The sequence below is a fragment of the Lathamus discolor genome, chromosome 2, assembly GCF_037157495.1.
Source record: "Lathamus discolor isolate bLatDis1 chromosome 2, bLatDis1.hap1, whole genome shotgun sequence".
NCBI lineage: Eukaryota > Metazoa > Chordata > Aves > Psittaciformes > Psittacidae > Lathamus > Lathamus discolor.
The window spans coordinates 142,449,372-142,470,555 of NC_088885.1; the positions used below are offsets into that span (position 1 = coordinate 142,449,372).

A 21,184-nucleotide genomic window follows, 5' to 3' on the forward strand; every position below is an offset into this window, starting at 1 on the left:
ACAGCAGAAATTCTTCCTACAGTTAAGAAAAAAAACCCTCACACCTTATACTTTTTGCATAGGTAATATAACTGAACAAAAATTGCGTTCTGTTAATAAAGCTAGTATGAAAATTCTCAGTTCACAGCACTTCTCAAATTCCATTTTTGTACACTTACTGTATGTATTTCCACTGGAATTCCTCTGGTAAAGTGTGTGGGGTAGATACACTGTAGAAAACAGCTGTGTTTTAGTGAAGAAGGGAAGTTTCACATCTGCTGGAAGGGAAGGTGTACAGTTGGAGGGGAGTCAGTGTGGCTCTCAGACCTAGCTCACAGCTACGGTGAATGCCTTCTCCATCTTCTGTTGCGTGCATGTTGTTATCCCTGCATTTGTGGGTTGTATGGATTTCTTACCTGGGACAGATGAGTGAAAACAGCAAGTTCTGTGCCTGAGACTTGTTCCTTTGTGCATGCAGGGAAGTTGTAAAGGAATGCAAAAGGGCAGGGGGCTGTCAGACTAGATCATGCCTGCCTGGAAGAATAGAATTCTTAACTAAGTTTTAGTAGGTTCTGCCACAAGTTTTGCTTGCAAGAAAGTAATGGAGAAAATTACAGTAAGAGTGACCTTCAGTGGGCTTGGTCACTCACAGAAGCTGTTTTAAAAGTGGTTACCATGCCATGTGCTTAAAATCTTGATATAAGCAGTGATTTGATGGCAGTTTTCACATATGAAATAAGTCCTTGAGGAATGTTGTATTTTAAAATACATTTTAGAGGGCAACAATATGGACTTTATTGTGCATTTTTTTCTGCACAAGTGTTGTGGCTGGATTAGGATGGATGGCTGCAGCCGGGGCTGACTGAACAGTGGCATGGCAAGTGAGTTTGCTCCTCATGCGCACCTCTAAAGCATCTGAGGGTGAATGGGAGATAAGGAGAGAGTCTGTCAATAAGCTTTAATAACCCATGTCTATCCTTCTAGTCACATTGATGAAGTGAGGAGGTACAAGTCACAGCTCACTTTTGCTGACGGAGGGCAGGGAAACTGCCCTCCGTCAAATAGTAGGCAAATAGTATCTGTTGCCTATTTAAGGTAAAACCTGTTGGAAGCTACATCTCATAGTTTGCAAATCAGTTTAGTGCTTCCTATTCCTATTTGACAATGTAAAATAGATGCAAATAAATACTATTTATTAAAAATAAAACATGGGCTAGTTAATAAAAAGCTAGAACCAAAGCGCTAAATGCATCATGAAAGTATGTTTGTTTCCTGAGCCTTTGGGCATTTAAAAAGCCATTGCATGCTGCCACGCTCTTGCCAGTCAGCCCTCCTGCAGCTGCGTACTGTTTTGCTGCGCTTCTCTCCATGTCCCTGCTGTGCTTGAGCACAGCTCCTCAAGATATCACTTCAGTTCATGGACCATGTGCTGACATGATGCCAGCAAGGATATGGTGCTGTTGTCGATACATGTTAAACCCATGCAGTGGTGGTACATTTCACCTTGGCTGTGCTGTGTCTTCTTTCCTCTTTCATATATCAAGAAATACCGTTCCTTTCTCTGTATATGTTTCATGCTACCCTTGAGCCAGTGAGACTGCTCAGTGAACCAGCGAGGGAAGTGACCGAGCTCAAGGCTAGCTCAGCAGACAAACACAGACATGAGCTGTAAGTCTCCTTGATTTCCCTGGTCATGTTCACTGTGCAGATGCACTGGCACCAGAAGGACACCAGCACAGGGGAAGGACACAGTGCCTGGGAGCAAGAGGACCATCTCTGTAGGCAGCAGCGTTGTTTAAAACGCCAGTTAAAAGGTATCTTGTGGAAGTACAGGATTCAGCTATTTTGTTTTTTTGAACAAGGAACATGTTTCCAAAACAATTTATTGTGCAAATCAAACAGTGAAAAGCAAAATTATGAACCCTTAAAGAATCTACGATACTTTAAGGACCTATCTTATCCCTATTCCCCTCTGTCTCAGGCGGTTAGCACCAGGGACAGAGCAGACATTAAATTTTGGTAGTGAAGGGTGTACGGCGTAAAGAGCACAGGGCCACCAGGCAACAGCCACGAAGCAATGTGCCAATATTGTAAATGGGTTCTGTGCCTCCTGTGTGGGTACTGAAAGCCCACATGACAGTTGGTATAACAGGGACTGCTAGAGCCAGAACATCTGTGAAGGGACTGCTGCTCCAGTAGCTCCTCTTGGTGTGTATCTGAGAGGAAGCATGGGCATACCTAAAGGCTTCATCATCAGGATGGTCTATGAAATCAAGTTCTTTCCTGAAACGGTTTTCATCAACCCCGTGCTGCACCAATCGGCATGGAGACTCCATGGGAGACAAAAGGATGACAGAGTTTGGATCACTCGGAGTTAAGTCCACTGCAATAGCAGAATCGGTGAAGCTTCCAAGAGAAAACTCATCCAGCTCCTTCAGTGAAGAAGGTGGGCTTAGAGGATAGGTATCTTGAGCACTGAAGATGCTTTGGAAGAACTGCTCCACATCCAGGCTATATGGCACCACGTCAGTCTGGATGGCCTTTTCCACCATCATGTTGATGCTTTTCTCCTCCTCCTGGGGGGAAGCTAGTTTTTCATCCAGAGCATTTTCAAGCATCTCTTTATTCACAGCAGGATTGGAGGGAACTGGATCACTCAGTGCGGAGGTTCTGGTGGTTAAACTCTTTTCACATAAATCAGTCTCATTAGCTGTGTCCTCATTAAGAAGTCCACTATCTGCTGAAATAAACACCTCATCACTGGGCTGCTCTTGCTTCCTTTGTATGAGCCTGAGTTGCTGCTGCTGGCTGAAGAAACCCTGTAAATTTGATGTATATTAGGACTCAGATGATTTTTGCACAGTGTTGGCAAAGGGTCCATTCCACGAGAAGCAAGTGGGCTGGCTCCAGGCTTGTAGGATAAGGATCATTATTCTGACCATAGCGGCCACGACTGGAGGGGACCAAATAGTCAGAGGATTATCATGGTTTAACCCCAGCCAGAAATCAAGTTTCACAAAGCCATCCGCTGTTCATGGGCTGAGATAGGAACAGTCTGATAGCTGAAATATAATTAAGTAAAATACAATAATAATGATAACACCAATTGTAATGAAAAGGGAGACAAAAAGAGACAGCTGAACAAAAATCAATAAACACAAGTGATGCTCGATACAGTTGCTCTGCACCCGCTGACATATACCGAGCCCAACCCAAGCAGCAATTAGTCCCTTCCAGGTGACTCCCCCAGATTACATACTGGTCATGACGTGCTGTGGTACGGAATACCCTTTGCTAGTCTCACAACACATCTGTGTAACTCAAGCATACAAGTACCCTGCTGCTGGTCCCTGCCTACCAGCCCCGTCAACCTGAACTCTTCCCACCTACTCCAAAACCTGTAGCCAACAGGGATCGTGTGGGCAGAGCGCACTGTGCACATCCCAATCCCACTGCCCCCCATTCACAAGCTGTCTGGATTTGCACTCCACACATGATGGGAAGAAACCCCACTGAAGTCTTTATGAAAGGTTCAGTCGGACAGATGAGCATGATATTTTTTAAAGCTTGCATTTAGTTTGAGTTATGTAAAGGTTAGGCCAGGGTGTTTAAGAAAAAAAGCATCAAAGGCAATATTGTCTACTTATTTCCTACAGAAATAAGATCACGATCTGGAAAGGCAGAAGTTGAGCTGACAATTTATTACAAAGAGGAAATAAAGTAATAAAACCAAAAGCTTAACTGGCTAGAAGTACTGCTGTTAACCGACACATACCCAGTTGTTTCCGCCTCCACTCCAGCCAATGCCTTTTCTGCCTTACCTGATCACCTCTCCAGACCTGTCATGAATAAACAACATACGTAAATACCATTTGGCTGATCTGACATGCTGGCAATTTGTGTGCTCCAAATACAGCATCATATTTTCTTTCTCGTATCACAGTTCTCATGAGTGTGGGTGCTGCCCGAGAACAGTGTTACCCAAATTGTTTTAAATCTCACAACATAGGTATTGCATGCATTAACTGCAAGACCTGACACAGCAGTCTATCTTTGCACAAGCAGTACTTGCAGTGTTCAGGAAAAATCCCTTTACTTACTTGCGAGAGAAAGATTTCTTGCTTCCCGCAGCAGACAGATGGACTTCAGGTGCTGAAATACTGCCCGTGCTGCCTGAAGAGCTAAAATCAGCTTCACTGCCTTGGAAGGAAAGGGCAAGAGTGAAAACATGATGTGAATTATAACTCAAAGAGTGTTTTCAAAGCAACAGTGAAGCACAAGCATCCTTCCTTTGCCCGTCCCAGGTGAATTTCAGAAGTCACATGGATTTTCAAATATCCCTGAGGGCAAGCACTGGATTTGTTCCAGATTTTCATCATTTCCTCAGAAATGTCACTTCCACAAGAGCTGAAAAACTTTTGGACACGTGCCCTGCATGCTACAGAAGCCATTTTAGGACTTTGGCTAGGAACATTTGTTGTGACAACCTGTTTGCTTTCTCACAGCCATCAACAGCTGAATGAGGCCACTCACGTGTCTCCTTTGGGAGCACAGTCATTAGGAGCACACAATTCTAGCTGGAGATTTCTCTTGCTTTAAATCATATGCAAATACTACTTGTTGGGGGGGAAAGCTGCTTCTGTTCTGTTTCTGAGATGATGTACACACACATTTATAGATGTATGTATGTATAGAGACTAATAGGGTATGTGTATACATACACGCACACCTGTGCAGGTTTTCATGTGTCACAGAAGCATAGTAATGTAGTACCAATAGGCTCAAAATAATCCAATAATCATGTGTGGCTCTCAAGTGCTTCCTGGGTGCTAAGTCATCTATCTGATTACTGACTTTCTATGGGTCACAGATTTTGTTTCCCAAGCTCTGGCATATACAAGGAAAAATGCTCTTATTTTGCTAAGGTCAGTACTAAATAGATGTACTAAGAAAGTCTTGTCCCCTGGAAAAAACCCACCCTAAGGTTAGGAGTTTTTTCAGTCTGTCACTCAAACGGCATGTGCCTCAAGCCATATCCAGGGCTCCTGCTGCAGAGCCACAATAACGGATGGTGACTTTATTTGAGGGGACGGAAACAGCTCTCCACCCTCCTTCACACAGCCGGTCAGGGGGAGCACCGCTGACCTGGGGATTTCTGGGCGCTGTCCCATGCACATACACCCCTGGCCCTCGCCGCAGATTTACCACGAAGCCCAGTTTGGCTCTTTTTTTCCACGAGGGGGAGATACAGCAGCAGATATCATCATCCCGTCCAAGACAGATAAACCTCCAAGAGCACCCTCTTCACAGCCTTAACGAGGATGAGACACCCAGCAACCATCCTCACTACCTGGTAGCTCTTAGCAACTGGTCGTAGGGTCAGACGTGTTCGGATATAACTCAGCATTTTCCCAGTCTTACCGTGTCTGAGACCAGCCCCATTTCTCTGGGCCTCTGGTTCAGCCCAGCCCAGAATATTCCTTAGCCCAATTTCAAAGTGCAGAAATGCAAAGCTTAGCTCTTCAAAAGGGAAGGCCATCCCAGGGACCTGGCTTTATCATCTCTAACAAATCCTGTATTCAGGAAAACACCCCTGATAATCAGACACAAGGCACAGAGCTGTAACCAGATCGAAACCACGCACAAGTCTGCAAGGGGAGGGAGGGAAAGCAGCAAAGCCTCTTTGTGTCACAGAGTATTTATGTCTACAGATGTAGATGTCAGTGACCCTCTCCTTAGGGAAGCAAAATGACCGTGGGACAGAGTGTCCAAAACTGCTACAGAATTTTCCTGATAAACAGAACATTCCCATCTACAAGACAGAAACACACTCTGATTACTGACTCGGTACCACACTACTCCCAAATCTACGTTTCCAAGCAAGACCCCAACAGGTAAACCCATTACAGAGATGTCATACCTCTGGTGTTCAGACCTCTCAACATTCCTGCCCCTGCAAGATGCCAGAAGCTTTCCACAGCCAGGTCCTGCCTGCGGCACAGAGAGCAGGAGCGCTCGCTGAGGCTTATCGCTGGGTAAGCAGACCACACCATAATCATCCCTGGCTACTGGAAGCATTTCAAGGAAGTGAGGCTTAGCAGCCGCCTCTCACTGACCTGCCTGCATCACAAAACATCGCCGGGGCAAGCTGCAGAGCTGGCACTGCCGTCTAGGTCAGCAGAGCCTGGAAACAGCCATCTCCTTTACCAAGCTTCCTGAGCGTAGCTGCATTCGAGACAGGAACCGCGCCTGCCGAGCAGCAGCTCACCTTTCTGGCCACGGTTCTGATAACAGCTACACACAAACTTCACACCGAGCACAGGAGATTACTTATGTTTAAAATTAGGTGTGAGGCTATTTATAGGCTCTTCAAGAACATCTTCTCAATTAAAGGGGTCACTGCTAGCAATGGTTCCAAGTGTGTTAGTGATGTTCAAGCCAGCCTTGCCTGTGCCAGAGCTCAACAGCAGTGTTACCAGGAGACTTTTAAAATGCTTCCTTCCATTTGGTAGACATCTCTAAGCAAAGGAACGTGGCATGCATCCATAAAATATCACACGATGAAACACATCCTCCTGGGTAACTGTGACTTGTGTCTTAACAAAGAGGTGGAACTCCTTGCCTAGCAGCAGCGCAGGCAGGAGCCTCTCATCCCTCCTAATGCCATTCTCCAGGCTGATGGCGCCCCAAGGACGCCTGTTGACTTTTTTTGTTGCTGTGACAATGTGACTGCAAAAGCTCACACACGTAAGCCCAGCAGAGCCTGTGCTGGGCTTATATGTTGACCATATTCCATGTTAACCATGAAGGAGGTTGACATTTGTCAAAGCCATTATTTTGTCCTAGCTGGCCATAATACTTGTTCAGCTCTGATCTCCGACTTTCCTGTTAACAGGGCTGTCTTACTCACCCTTTCCTGCCCATGATGCTACGTGTTGAGCCACTGGATTCAGTGGTATCTCATTTGAAATTCATTCATTCATATTCTTCCGTGCTCCAGGCACTCAGCGCCACAGCACCAACAGCCTGCCAGGGAGACGCTTGTGCCTCATGTATGACATTCCGCCTTGGGAAGCCGGTTGACCTGGCCTCCCCCCATCTCACAGTGGGCTCAGCGCAGCAGCGTGCCCTCACCCCTGGAGTGGAGCTGTGCACTGCTCTGTGCAATGGGGGGCACGAGTCGAGAACGGCCAACAAAGTACTGTAACATTTTCCAGAACTGCTCCTTGCCTGGAATGGGTATCTGAGAAGCAGGAGTGAAATCGTGTAGCATGTGGTGCTGTCTCTGCACTTTACTGCCTGAGGGACAACTGCTCCAAGCTAAGAGCTTGCCTTAGTCGTCGTGGGGGACTTTAACTACCCCGATATTTGCTGGAAGACTCACACAGCCAGTCATTCACAGTCTAGGAGGTTCCTCGAGTGCATTGATGATAATTTCTTAATGCAAATGGTGGACGTACCAACTAGGGGAGCAGCGCTGCTAGATTTAGTACTCGCCAACAAGGAGGGTTTGGTCGAAGTGGTGACGGTCAATGGCAGCCTTGGCTGCAGTGACCATGAGATGGTGGAGTTTAGGATCCTGTGTGGGAGGAATAGAATACCTAGCAAAGCCACAGTTCTGGATTTCCGAAGGGCCAACTTTGGCCTCTTCAGTCAACTGCTAAGGGAAGTCTCATGGGAAAGTGTACTAGGCGGTAAAGGGGCTCAAGATAGTTGGTTAGCATTCAAGGACCGCTTCTTCCAAGCTCAGGATCGGAGCGTCCCAATGAGTAGGAAGTCAAGTAAGGGATCTAGGAGACCGGCGTGGTTAAACAAGGAGCTGCTGGGCAAACTCAAGTGGAAAAGGAGAATCTATGGATTATGGAAGGAGGGGCTGGCCGCTTGGGAGGAATATAGGACAGTTGTTAGAGGATGTAGGGAGGCAATTAGGACAGCTAAGGCCTCCTTGGAACTCAATCTTGCTAGTCGGGTTAAAGACAATAGAAAGGGCTTCTTCAAATACATAGCAAATAAAACTAACACAAGAGGCAATATAGGCCCACTGCTGAACGAAGTGGGTGCCCTGGAGACAGAGGATATAAAGAAGGCAGAGGTGCTGAATGCCTTCTTTGCCTCTGTCTTTACTCCTGCAGACTCTCCCTGAGGGCCCCGGATTTCTATAGCCCCAGAAGGAGTCAGGACAAAGGAGGAGTTTGCTTTGGTAGATGAGGATTGGGTTAGGGATCAGCTATGCAAACTGGACATCTGTAAATCGATGGGTCCGGATGGAATGCACCCACGGGTGCTGAGGGAGCTGGCGGAGGTCATTGCTAGGCCACTTTCCATCATCTTTGGTAAGTCGTGGGAAATGGGCGAGGTGCCTGAGGATTGGCGGATGGCAAAGGTCACACCAATCTATAAGAAGGGCAAGAAGGAGGACCCGGGTAATTATAGACCGGTCAGCCTTACCTCCATCCCTGGAAAGATGATGGAACAACTTATTCTTGACTCCATCACTAGGCATATCAAGGATGAGGGGGTCATTAAGAACAGCCAACATGGTTTTATGAGGGGGAAGTCATGTATGACCAACCTTATAGCCTTCTATGAGGAAGTGACTAGGTGGAGGGATGATGGTAGAGCGGTAGATGTAGTTTTTCTTGATTTCAGTAAGGCATTTGATACTGTCTCCCACAGCATCCTCATAGATAAGCTAAGGAAGTGTGGGCTTGATGATCAAGTAGTGAGGTGGATCGAGAACTGGTTGAAAGGAAGAAGGCAGAGAGTTGTGGTCAATGGCGCAGAATCTAGCTGGAGGTCTGTGACTAGTGGAGTTCCTCAGGGGTCGGTGCTGGGACCGGTGCTGTTTAATATTTTCATCAATGACCTGGATGAGGGAACTGAGTGCACCCTCAGCAAGTTTGCTGATGACACAAAACTGGGAGGAGTGGCTGACACACCAGAGGACTGTGCTGCCATTCAGCGAGACCTGGACAGGCTGGAGAGTTGGGCGGGGAGAAACTTGATGAAATTTAACAAGGGCAAGTGTAGAGTCTTGCATCTGGGGAAGAACAACCCCATGTACCAGTACAGGTTGGGGGTTGACCTGCTGGAAAGTAGCGAAGGGGAAAGGGACCTGGGGGTCCTGGTGGATAGGAGGATGACCATGAGCCAGCAATGTGCTCTTGTGGCCAAGAAGGCAAATGGCATCTTAGGGTGCATTAGAAAGGGAGTGGTTAGTAGGTCAAGAGAGGTTCTCCTCCCCCTCTACTCAGCCTTGGTGAGGCCGCATCTGGAATATTGCATCCAGTTCTGGGCCCCTCTGTTCAAGAAGGACAGGGAATTGCTTGAAGGAGTCCAGCGCAGAGCCACAAAGATGATTAAGGGAGTGGAACATCTCCCTTATGAGGAGAGGCTGAGGGAGCTGGGTCTCTTTAGCTTGCAAAAGAGGAGACTGAGGGGTGACCTCATCAATGTTTACAAATATGTGAAGGGTAGGTGTCAGGATGATGGAGCTAGGCTTTTTTCAGTGATATCCAGTGATAGGACAAGGGGCAATGGGTGTAAACTGGAACATAGGAAGTTCCACGTTAACATCAGGAAGAACTTCTTTACTGTAAGAGTGACAGAGCACTGGAACAGGTTGCCCAGGGGGGTTGTGGAGTCTCCTACACTGGAGATATTCAAGGCCCGCCTGGACAAGTTCCTGTGTGATGTACTGTAGGTTACCCTGCTCTTGCAGGGGGGTTGGACTAGATGATCTTTTGAGGTCCCTTCCAACCCTTGGGATTCTGTGATTCTGTGATTCTGTGAAGACAGCACCACACTTTGTGCTGCCTTTTACTCTGCTTGCTGCCCTGACAGCACTGCGACAGACAGGCAGTCAGCTGCAGCTGACAGAGGGGACGAGAAGGGAGCTGTGCCACCCCGTGACAAGGGCTGCAGGCAGCATGGGGCAGGCACAAGCCAGGCAGAGGCAGGGAGGGCAGCGAGGCTCTGGCAGATGTGTGCTCACCTGGGCCTGGGGTCGGGGAGCACAGCTCAGGGTGCTAACGCTGTCCTGCTGCAGCCTGGGAGTCAGATGGGGAACCTCTTCCTGCTGATGACTCAGATTTCCCATCCTGCATGTGATGCCACTGAATTTCAAGGTGGGATTGAGGGAGGGAGAAGGAGCTGCCTGTGCAAGGCCAGCTGGCACTGATGTGTGTTTACTGCACTTGCGCAGCACAGCCATCACGCCTGCATTCTGGGCGCAGAGAAGCCCCACCTTTAACTCCGCTGTCTGCATGGCTTCAGTCATAGCGCAAGGGTAATGGCACACTACGGTGACCAGACCACACGCTGCATTCACAGCTGTTACAGGCAGAAAAAAGCCAGTACATTAGGCCTACCAGGGCAATACGCAAGCACAGAAATACCACACCATGGATATATACCTATGCATGTATGCACACGGAGGCAGTAAATACATTGCTTACACAGAGTTACACAATAACTACACAATAAAGCGTACTGCTTTGCTGCTCTTCTCTCTACTTCCCTGCTGTGCTTGAGGCATCGCTTCAATTCATTGACCATGTGCTGACACGATGCCAGTAAGGATATGGTGCTCTTGTAGATGCATGTTAAGCCCATGCAGTGGTGGTACACTTCATCTTACCTGTGTTGTGTCTTCTTTCCTCTTTCATAGGCTCCTCCTTTTCCCTCTCACACTCAGCCTGTTGGCCATGCCCTTTTATTTCTTCACTGAAAGATAAGACGATTACCTTCACTGTTATTTCTGGCTATGGAGAACTGACCTGCCAGGAGGACTGAACATCATCCTTTCCTTGGCTGTGCTATGGTTGGTCATCTTTGCAGTGTCCTGTCTTTGTTTGTCTGAAGGGTTTTGGAGCAAAATTCTCACTTGTTCTTCTCATGTAGGACGTAGACAAAACAGTGTTTTCATTTTGGTGTGTTTCTAGAGGGTGGGATTTAGGAGAGAGCTGCTTTAGGGTGAAAGGAAGGAGAAATGACTAAGTTAATTGGAAGTTAAGAACAGCCTTGACAGAGGGTGGACATAAGTAAGGGTGAATTTCAGGGCGGCAGGTGGGCAGTGCCTGAACCTTTGTGTTTTCATCAGCTGATGGGCATGCTGGGTACCCCTTCAGCTGAATAATAAAGAAAGGAGTTCTTCTTCCTGGGCTAGAAAGCAAAATGCATAATGGTGTTATCAGGAGGTGGTACTTCAGCATCCACATCCTCTGTGGATCAGGGAATAAAGGTCACCCATTGCTGAGCAGTTAAATGTCTTATGGGAGCAGAGCAGACCAGAAGACTTTTAAGGGCAGAGGCAACTTTGATATTATTCTGGTGTTAGCACCTTACGTCTTCAACAACACTACTGCTAAATGCAGCCTGCCTGAACAATGGGCTGAAATCAGCCTGGAGAAGAGAAGGCTCCAGGAAGATCTTAGAGCAGCCTTCCAGTGCTACAGGAAATCTGGAGGGGGGCGTTTTACAAGTGCATGTCATAGGGCAAGGGGGAATGGCTTTAAACTGAGAAAGGGGAGACTGAGATTAGATATCGGGAAAGAGTTCTTGTCTATGAGGATGCTGAGGCACTGGCACAGGTTGCCCAGAGAAGCTGTGGCTGCCCCATCCCTGCCAGTGTTCAAAACCAGGCTGGACACAGGGGCTTGGAGCAAGCTACTCTAGTAGAACGTGTCCCTGCCCACAGCAGGGGATTGGAAGTGGATGAGCTTTAAGGTCCCCTCCAACCCAAACCAATCTGTGATTCTATAAAGTGAGTTTGTCTTACTGTAATTTTAAACTCAAGTGTGGTTTGTGCTTTGTTGCTTCTTGCTGCAGTAGAGAAATCCAAAATTGTAATCAAGTTGGTAACATCTAATGGTATAAAATGCTGCTCTCTTGGCCTTGAGCAAACATGCTCTGAAGCAGGAACACAGCATTTTCTGACATGTCTTCTAGTCCCAAGAGGGGACACCTATAAATGATGAAATTGCACCTGTACATGTTCATTAACCCCACACACTGGCCCTGGTGTCCATATAATGACAAAGCTTCTGAAGGCGACCTGTGAGCAATGTGTACTGCAGCAGCTTCACAGGGCACACCAGGCCTGCGGGAGCCCAGGGCGCTGGGAGAGCATTGGAGAGCAAGTTACAGGCAAAGAAAGTAGGATGCTCCCATAGCATCTTTGTGAGCTCCAGGGGACTGTGTCACATTGAACTGCCTGTTAATTCTCTTCCTCGAAATCATGCTTAAAGAACCCTCTTGAATCTTTGTTGCAAACACAAGTAATGCAGAACAGAGGCATCACAAGGATGTGAAAGGTCCCCAGATTGCCTCTGCAAGCACCAGTGTGCATCACCAGCTTGAGTGTTGCAAATGCCCCACACACTCTGGCCAATTCCTCCTCCTCCCTCTGGCTTAGCAACAGCTCCCTTCCTCCCAAAGCTGGTGAGCAACTCATGGCATTGTCAGGCTTCACCAGGTCTCCTCTGCCCTAAGCTGCACAGGGAAATGCTCCACTTGCTTTACAAAGGGGGAAACAGGAGGCCGGTGAGGTTTAAATGGCCAGAGGTGTTGCTGGAAGCTGGGGTGGAGCCAGATAAGCTCCACTGTTCATCTGTTGGGTGATGTTGCTTTCCTCTGATCTATGCACAGATCTCATGGTTTGGACATGGTTTGATGGTCACAGCTGCATCTCAGTGTGCCCACAGAGACTGTTAGCCGAGTTCAGCTGGGCCTCCTGGACCTCTGTCAGGTGCCAGGAAACTGATCCTCTTCCGAGAGCACAAAAATGGGAAGTTGCAAGGTTCCAGAGGGCTGCACTGGGTTTCAGCGCAGGTCCCATGTGTCTGTGGTACAGTGTGTGTGCAGCAGAGCGGGCACCCATGGCCACAGACCCACTGCTGCCTTCTCCTCTGGCTGAGTACTTGTGCTTGGAGCTGTACTTCAGTTTCCTCAGTCTAACTCTGTGCTCTGTGTCCTGTAACCACATTGCTGAACAAGAAAAGTGGCCAGTACTTTATACTGACTGATGGATGGTGGCAAATTCCCTGTGGGGGTGGTTGCAACAGTGGAAGCAGAGCAACTGGCAACGCAGAAGCTGCTGCACTGTGGCAGGATATCGCTGCCCAGGTGCAGAACCTGGTGGTGAAGGTACGCCATGTAGATGCTCATGTACCCAAGAGTCGGGCCACTGAGGAACACCAGAACAACCGACAAATTGATAAAGCTGCTAAGATTGAAGTGGCTCAGATGGACTCAGATTGGCAACATAAGGGTGAATTATTTTTGGTCCAGTGGGCCCATGACACTTCAGGCCACCAGGGCAGAGATGCAACATACAGATGGGCTTGGGATCGAAGGGTGGACTTAACAATGGGCACGACTGCCCAGGTTATTCATGACTGTGAAACATGGGCTGCAATTAAATATTTATTTTCGATTAATAGTCACTTGTCACAATGCTGATTTATTGGCTCTCAAAGTTGTTGCTCTTGGTCTCAGAACCAACCTTATGCCCTATCACTGTGCCTCCTCCTGCTCGGCCTGTGCCAGAGAGCTCAGCTGAAATGGGGTGTTTTTTACAAGTTTTCCACAATAAAACACTCACGCATTTGACATTTGCAACATGCTTTACTGAACTTGTGATAATAAAGGTAACTTACATGAAAACAAATAAATAAACAATAAGTTAAAACACAATACATTTATCCTTAGTATTTTAAAGGGCTTGGAAGACTGTTCCAATACACGAAGACTTAAACCAAAATTAAGAATCAAAGTGTATCTATTGATGTCCGGCTGGAGACCAGTAACGAGTGGTGTCCCTCAGGGATCTGTCTTGGGACTGGTCTTGTTCAACATCTTTGTCGGTGACATGGACAGTGGGATTGAGTGCACCCTCAGCAAGTTTGCCGATGACACCAAGCTGTGTGGTTCATTGATACGCTGGAGGGAAGGGATCCCATCCAGAGGGACCTTGACACGCTTGTGAGGTGGGCTGATGCCAACCTTATGAAGTTCAACCATGACAAATGCAAGGTCCTCCACCTGGGTCGGAGCAATCCCAGGCACAGCTACAGACTGGGCAAAGAAGAGATTCAGAGCAGCCCTGCAGAGAAGGACTTGGGGGTGCTGGTCGATGAGAAAATGAACATGAGCCGGGTGCAGTGTGCGCTCGCAGCCCAGAAAGCCAACCGTATCCTGGGCTGCATCAAAAGGAGCGTGACCAGCAGGTCGAAGGAGGTGATCCCGCCCCTCTACTCTGCTCTTGTGAGACCTCACCTGGAGTATTGTGTGCAGTTCTGGTGTCCTCAACATAAAAAGGACATGGAACTGTTGGAACAAGTCCAGAGGAGGGCCACGAGGTTGATCAGGGGACTGAAGCACCTCCTGTATGAAGACAGGCTGAGGAAGTTGGTGCTGTTCAGCCTGGAGAAGAGAAGGCTGCATGGAGACCTCGTAGTAGCCTTCCAGTACCTGAAGGTGGCCTGCAAGGATGCTGGGGAGGGACCCTTCATTAGGGACTATAGTGACAGGACAAGGAGTAATGGGTTCAAAGTTAAACAGGGGAAGTTTAGATTGGATACAAGGAGGAAGTTCTTTACAGTAAGGGTGGTGAGGCGCTGGAATGGGTTGCCCAGGGAAGTTGTGAATGCTCCATCCCTGGAGGTGTTCAAGACCAGGTTGGATGAAGCCTTGGGTGACATGTTTTAGTGTGAGGTGTCCCTGCCCACGGCAGGGGGGTTGGAACTTGATGATCTTCAGTTTCTTTCCAACCCTAACTGTTCTATAATTCTATGATTCTAAACTTATCCTTATAACAAGTTTCAAGACTCCCAACAATGTACATTTTTGGTTACAGTTCAAGTATACGCACAAGACCAGTGAAATGCTTGACCAATTGCACCATTGAGAAGAGCACTACACAAGACTGGGACAAAGGATGTGCTGGGCGGAAGCTGCCTGCGAAATACGTGTGTTAACCTCTAAACTGAACTGACACTCTGGACAACAGATGGAAAGCACTAGCATGCTTTCTGGAGTACAGGGATGATGCCCATGTAGGGCTCGAGTCTCTATGTAACTTACTTAACACCATAGTTTCACAACCATTTGAGATGAGTGCTGCTGTAAGAAATACCCTTCCTTTCTCTGTATATGTTTCATGCTACCCTTGAGCCAGTGAGACTGCTCAGTGAACCAGTGAGGGAAGTGACCGAGCTCAAGGCTAGCTCAGCAGACAAACACAGACATGAGCTGTAAGTCTCCTTGATTTCCCTGGTCATGTTCACTGTGCAGATGCACTGGCACCAGAAGGACACCAGCACAGGGGAAGGACACAGTGCCTGGGAGCAAGAGGACCATCTCTGTAGGCAGCAGCGTTGTTTAAAACGCCAGTTAAAAGGTATCTTGTGGAAGTACAGGATTCAGCTATTTTGTTTTTTTGAACAAGGAACATGTTTCCAAAACAATTTATTGTGCAAATCAAACAGTGAAAAGCAAAATTATGAACCCTTAAAGAATCTACGATACTTTAAGGACCTATCTTATCCCTATTCCCCTCTGTCTCAGGCGGTTAGCACCAGGGACAGAGCAGACATTAAATTTTGGTAGTGAAGGGTGTACGGCGTAAAGAGCACAGGGCCACCAGGCAACAGCCACGAAGCAATGTGCCAATATTGTAAATGGGTTCTGTGCCTCCTGTGTGGGTACTGAAAGCCCACATGACAGTTGGTATAACAGGGACTGCTAGAGCCAGAACATCTGTGAAGGGACTGCTGCTCCAGTAGCTCCTCTTGGTGTGTATCTGAGAGGAAGCATGGGCATACCTAAAGGCTTCATCATCAGGATGGTCTATGAAATCAAGTTCTTTCATGAAACGGTTTTCATTAACCCCGTGCTGCACCAATCGGCATGGAGACTCCATGGGAGACAAAAGGATGACAGAGTTTGGATCACTCGGAGTTAAGTCCACTGCGATAGCAGAATCGGTAAAGCTTCCAAGAGAAAACTCATCCAGCTCCTTCAGTGAAGAAGGTGGGCTTAGAGGATAGGTATCTTGAGCACTGAAGATGCTTTGGAAGAACTGCTCCACATCCAGGCTATATGGCACCACGTCAGTCTGGATGGCCTTTTCCACCATCATGTTGATGCTTTTCTCCTCCTCCTGGGGGGAAGCTAGTTTTTCATCCAGAGCATTTTCAAGCATCTCTTTATTCACAGCAGGATTGGAGGGAACTGGATCACTCAGTGCGGAGGTTCTGGTGGTTAAACTCTTTTCACATAAATCAGTCTCATTAGCTGTGTCCTCATTAAGAAGCAGTCCACTATCTGCCACCTCCTTCAGAGCTTGCTCCCCAGTGATGAGGCTGTCTGGTATCATGGCTAGCAGCTTCCCTTCCACGTCACATGTGTACTCCAGGTGCTGCTCATCCTGCACAAAGCTGTGCTGAGCCACCTCCATGCTCTGCAGCAAAGATTCCAGTTTCTTGTTTTGAATGTTTATGTCTAGGAAATATTTCTGCATTTTTTTGTCTTTCTCAGCCATGCTGTTTTTCATGGTTTCAATTACAACCTTAAGTTGTTTAATTTCACTTTTTGCTTCCTTTAAGGCCAACTCTGCCTCCACACGATTACACTCTTCTTCAACCCAGTCTTCCCTCATCCGTCCCAGCTGAGCTTTGAGCTCTTCTATTTCTTTTTCCCTGTAGCAGAATAAAAGTGTTGTGACACTACTGCTAAGTGGCCAGTTAACGAATCAACATGAGGCTCCCCCATGCTGGAATGGTTGTGCTGCGGAGATGCTCCAACAAGGAAGCAAACTCCTCCATGCCCCATTTGCTGCATCCCTGAGAGAGCTGGCAGGGATGTAGCCAGCTGCCAGCCAGAGTCACCAACTTCACCACGCAGCCAGTAACCACAAGTGGGCACACTGGTTTGTGTAAGAGCTTTTATTTCATTAGGGGTGCAGGGGGACATTTGTAGTCATATTTCACTGAGAGAGGCAGAACAAGAGACTAAGGTCCCATGCTGGCAGGGAAAAACTGCCTTATGTATAAAGGCCTCTCAAAGCTAAATCAGACTGGTAAAATATAGTCCTTTAAAAATGTTCTATAGTGAAAGTTCAGAAAAGAGGAAAGAGACAGGTATATTCATATTAAACTGCATGACATGTATTACCTGAGAACACTATGAGACCTGAAATACCTGAAAACAGCCTCATCAGACTGATCAGATTTCAAATTTATTAATGCAAACTTTAAGTGGTCAAGAAATGAGTAAAAGCGTTTGGGATTCCCACCCCTAAATGTTCCTGAATAGATCTTTCTTGCTCTGATTTCTGAAGTGAAATTTACCTTTCTTTGAGCTTGCTCTCAGATTCTTTCAGCTTGGTTTTCAAATGCCTTACTGTGACTTCTTTCTGCTGCAGAGGTGTCAAATATTGCTCTGGACTTTGTGGCTTAATGTTGTGATTGTCACAAGAATTATTGTACCTTCCTGATCGCCTGCAAAGAAAACACACAAACCATCACATAACATCATTCCTACAGTTCTTCCATCGCGGCCAAAAGAAAAGCATCCCATTGACTGATACAACATTCGACTCCTTTGGGGCTCCTCAGTGTCCACAGAAGTGACTCCCTCTGGCAAATCAGAGTACTTGAGGGAACAGCTGATTTGTGGCTATGTGCAAAATCTGCTATTTATCGTGCTTGGTTTCAGTGCCATGACATCAAATGAGCCATTTAAGGCTAAACCACCCAGCCATGCCCTCACCCAAAATGGATGGTGTATCCAGGAGCAGGGAGCGGGGTCCTGCCAAGGGTCCCCAGCTGTGGACATGGACAGGCAAGGCTGCTGAGTTCATCTCCACATGGGAGTTACGAAGCCCAGCATGCTGAAACCTCTATTCATCCTATTTAGCTTTAGGTGTGTGTCTGACATGCTTGGCTGTTGAACTGCCTGAGAGAGGGAGAGGGAGGGAAACAGCAGCAGTGTGGTGGCAATTTCTTCTCTGCACTATGTGCTGCATTCTCTGGCAGACATCTGTTTTCCTTCCTGTACAGGAAACCGCACTCCTCAGGAGGGTGCCCAAGGCTGGGCAGGGTGAATTTTCACTCAAGTGCATAGTATTTTCTATACTACCCCATCCAGTTGTCTCCAAAGTGAAAGGACCCTTCATGAGAACTGAAGCCATGAAACCCCATGAAGTAGCCTGCCTTGGAGTGAAAACAAACTCCAAAGGGCTTTGACTAAAAGTAACCTTGAAATTTACAGTGCTGAAACAATAAAGCTTTTACAAGGGATGGAACACCCTGTTGACTGTAAAGCCACCAGCATGAGAAGTTACACCTATGCTGAGGAGCAAGGTGATCCGCTCTGCAACTGGTACAGCTGATCCCACGTTACAGTGCAGAGAAGATAAGTCATGCGCTGAACACCGGGATGCTGAAACAAACACTTGCCTCATCACTGGGCTGCTGTCGCTTCCTTTGTATGAGCCTGAGTTGCTGCTGCTGACTGAAGAAGCCCTGTAACTCTGATGGATATTAGGAGGACTCAGCTGGTTTTTGCAAAGTGTTGGCAAAGGGTCCTTTTCACGGGAAGCAAGTGGGCTGGCTCCAGGCTTGTAGGATAACGATCCATTATTCCGACCATAAGGGCCACGACTGGAGGGGAACCAAATAGTCAGAGGATTATCGTGGTTTAACCCCAGCCAGAAACCAAGTTTCACAAAGCCACCCGCTGCCCCCGCCCCTGGAGGGATGGGTAGGAGAACCAGACAAAAATGTAAAACCCATGGGTTGAGACAGGAACAGTCTAATAACTGAAATAAAATTAAGTAAAATACAATAATAATGATAACACCAATTGTAATGAAAAGGGAGACAAAGAGAGACAGCTGAATAAAAATCAATAAACACAAGTGATGCTCAATACAGTTGCTCTGCACCTGCTGACCGATACCCAGCCAGACCTGAGCACCGATCAGTCCCTTCCAGGTGACTCCCTCCCAGTTTATGTACTGAGCATGAGGTGCTGTGGTATGGAATACCCCTTTGGCTAGTTTGGGTCAGATGTCCTGACTCTGCTTCCTTACAGCTTCTTGTGCCCCTCCTCACTGGCAGAACATGAGAGACTGAAAAGTCCTTGTTCAGAGTAAGTGCTACTGAGCAACAACTGAAACATCAGTGTGTTATCAGCATTGTTCTCAGACTGAAGCCAAAACGCAGCACTGTAGCAGCTACTAGGGAGAGAATTAACTCCACTCCAGCGAAAAACAGGACAAATATATTGGATTATCCTCACCACACAACTCTTATTTTACACACAAAGTTGTCTAACCACTAAGCCAGACAGATAACTGTGATTGGCTGAGAAGAAAGTCCTGAAGCCATCAGCCACTGCATGTCCTTTCAGTGACTGCAAGGCCCTCAGTCTGAACCACGTGATCTAGGCAAACCTCAGCCACCTTCACATTTGTCTGTGGATAGCACAGTATCCAGTGACTCCATCATCCACGTTCCCTGAACTTCTGTCTCCATTAAATAATGAGAGGCCTGCAGTCGGGATTAGTACCACATGAATCACGCTGCAGCTTTCCCTGGCCATGACTGCAGAGAGATGCTTGTTTGTGGAGGTTTGCTGTAAGGCTGCTTTCATGCTCCTCAGCAAGCAGCCTGAGGGATCACAGCATGCAGTGAAAACAGACTTTGTTTGAGCCACTGTTCTTTTCTGCCTTTGGCATTTGGCATCCTGGGTGTTTCAGCTGTCATTGTCAGCTATTCATTTGCTTAGATATAGTTGAACCCTACTGGGAGTAGGCTGGAATAGTATTAAAATAGACAAAGGAAAGCAAAGCCCTTCCTTCCCTTCCCTCCCTTCCTTCCTCCCTTCCTCCTCTTTCCTTCCTTTCCTTCTCCCTTTCCTTCCCTCCTTCCTTCCTTTCCTTCCCCCTTTCCTTCCCTCCTTCCCCCTTTCCTTTCCTTTCCTTTCCTTTCCTTTCCTTTCCTTTCCTTTCCTTTCCTTTCCTTTCCTTTCCTTTCCTTTCCTTTCCTTTCCTTTCCTTTCCTTTCCTTTCCTTTCCTTTCCTTTCCTTTCCTTTCCTTTCCTTTCCTTTCCTTTCCTTTCCTTTCCTTTCCTTTCCTTTCCTTTCCTTCCCTTCCTCCTTCCAGTTTCCCTCATACACATCTACCTTTCTTTTTCCACTCTTTACTAAAATTCTGTCAACTGTGTGTGCTTGAAAGTGATTAGTATCCGCACTGCCCAACAGCTGCCAAAGGGCAGGGGAACCCTGAGGACAGCCTACTTGGTTTGCCTTCCTGCACTACTATGCTGCTGCTTTCATCATCCCATGGAAGTTGTTCTAAACTTTAATGAAAGGGCAGGTTTTAAACAAGATTGGAAAAAGGTAAATCCAGACAGCAAAAGAGAAAGCTGAGACATAAAAATTTAAATACCACAGAATTATGAAGCAAAGTCTCTTCTTAAAATTGTTTGATTTGGTTTCCTCCCATCTCTGAAAGTGGAACAGCTTATAAGGAACAGATGGTCCAGTGGCTGCTGCAAACCTTCGAGACACTGCTGCGGTTTGGGTGATTTTACAGTTATTTTACAATGAAGCACAGGGCAGTGGTTTGTGAAACACCAGAATGTTTCATAGTGAGTTAAGGCAAACAGTTAAAAAAGAATCTATTGCAAAGGAGACATCTCCTTCCACTTTGTACAGTACAGCACCAACTCTGGCATGAGGCAGAACTTGTAGGGACTGTGCATAACACAGCAATGCATTTGAAGGAGTCTTATGACAGGTGACTTCTGTCCAATTCAGTAGGTCAATATGCTCTAATTTAAAGTTATATTTAAATGCACAATAATATATGAAATTTTACATAATCTTACTGAAAGTAAGGTGATTTTAGGGCTTTATATTATGCCTAGTACTGTTTCTTCCCACAGGCAGTAACTTCACTTGTAAGATTTAATATAGTGAGAGCTTAAGTAAGTTTATTTTTTTAACAGTCTCAAAACATAGATAAGAAACCACTCATAAAGCATCATTCTGCTGATGCCTGTACACTGGGGCACACTGCGATCCTGGAGTCATCCGTGTAACTCAAGCATACAAGTACCTCGCTGCTGGTCCCTGCCTACCAGCTCTGCCACGGAGGGCAGGAAACCAGCCCTGTCAACCTGAACTCTTCCCACC

At 47.0% G+C, this 21,184-nt stretch overlaps 2 protein-coding genes across 4 annotated transcripts in view; both read right to left on the reverse strand.

Annotated features, from left to right (window-relative positions):
* Positions 1-1,602: 1,602 nt before the first annotated feature.
* On the reverse strand, positions 1,603-10,258 carry LOC136009067 (syntabulin-like). The gene is made up of 2 exons (XM_065669155.1): positions 9,974-10,258; positions 1,603-2,798 (listed from the first exon to the last, which is right to left on the reverse strand). The coding sequence occupies exons 1-2, from the start codon at positions 10,256-10,258 to the stop codon at positions 1,989-1,991; spliced, it is 1,095 nt and encodes a 364-aa protein (XP_065525227.1). The 3' UTR covers positions 1,603-1,988.
* Positions 10,259-13,585: 3,327 nt separating this feature from the next.
* LOC136008906 (syntabulin-like) overlaps positions 13,586-21,184 on the reverse strand; it is a 46,350-nt gene continuing 38,751 nt past the window's right edge. For 2 of the 3 annotated variants that reach the window (XM_065668824.1, XM_065668823.1), the window contains exons 5-7: positions 18,441-18,644; positions 17,331-17,480; positions 13,586-16,679 (exon numbers count right to left, since the gene is read on the reverse strand). In XM_065668824.1, the coding sequence (XP_065524896.1) occupies positions 15,575-16,679; positions 17,331-17,480; positions 18,441-18,644 (1,459 nt within the window). In that variant the 3' untranslated portion in view covers positions 13,586-15,574. The remainder of the gene's footprint in view (positions 16,680-17,330; positions 17,481-18,440; positions 18,645-21,184) is intronic. The other variant, XM_065668825.1, reaches the window with a different exon arrangement.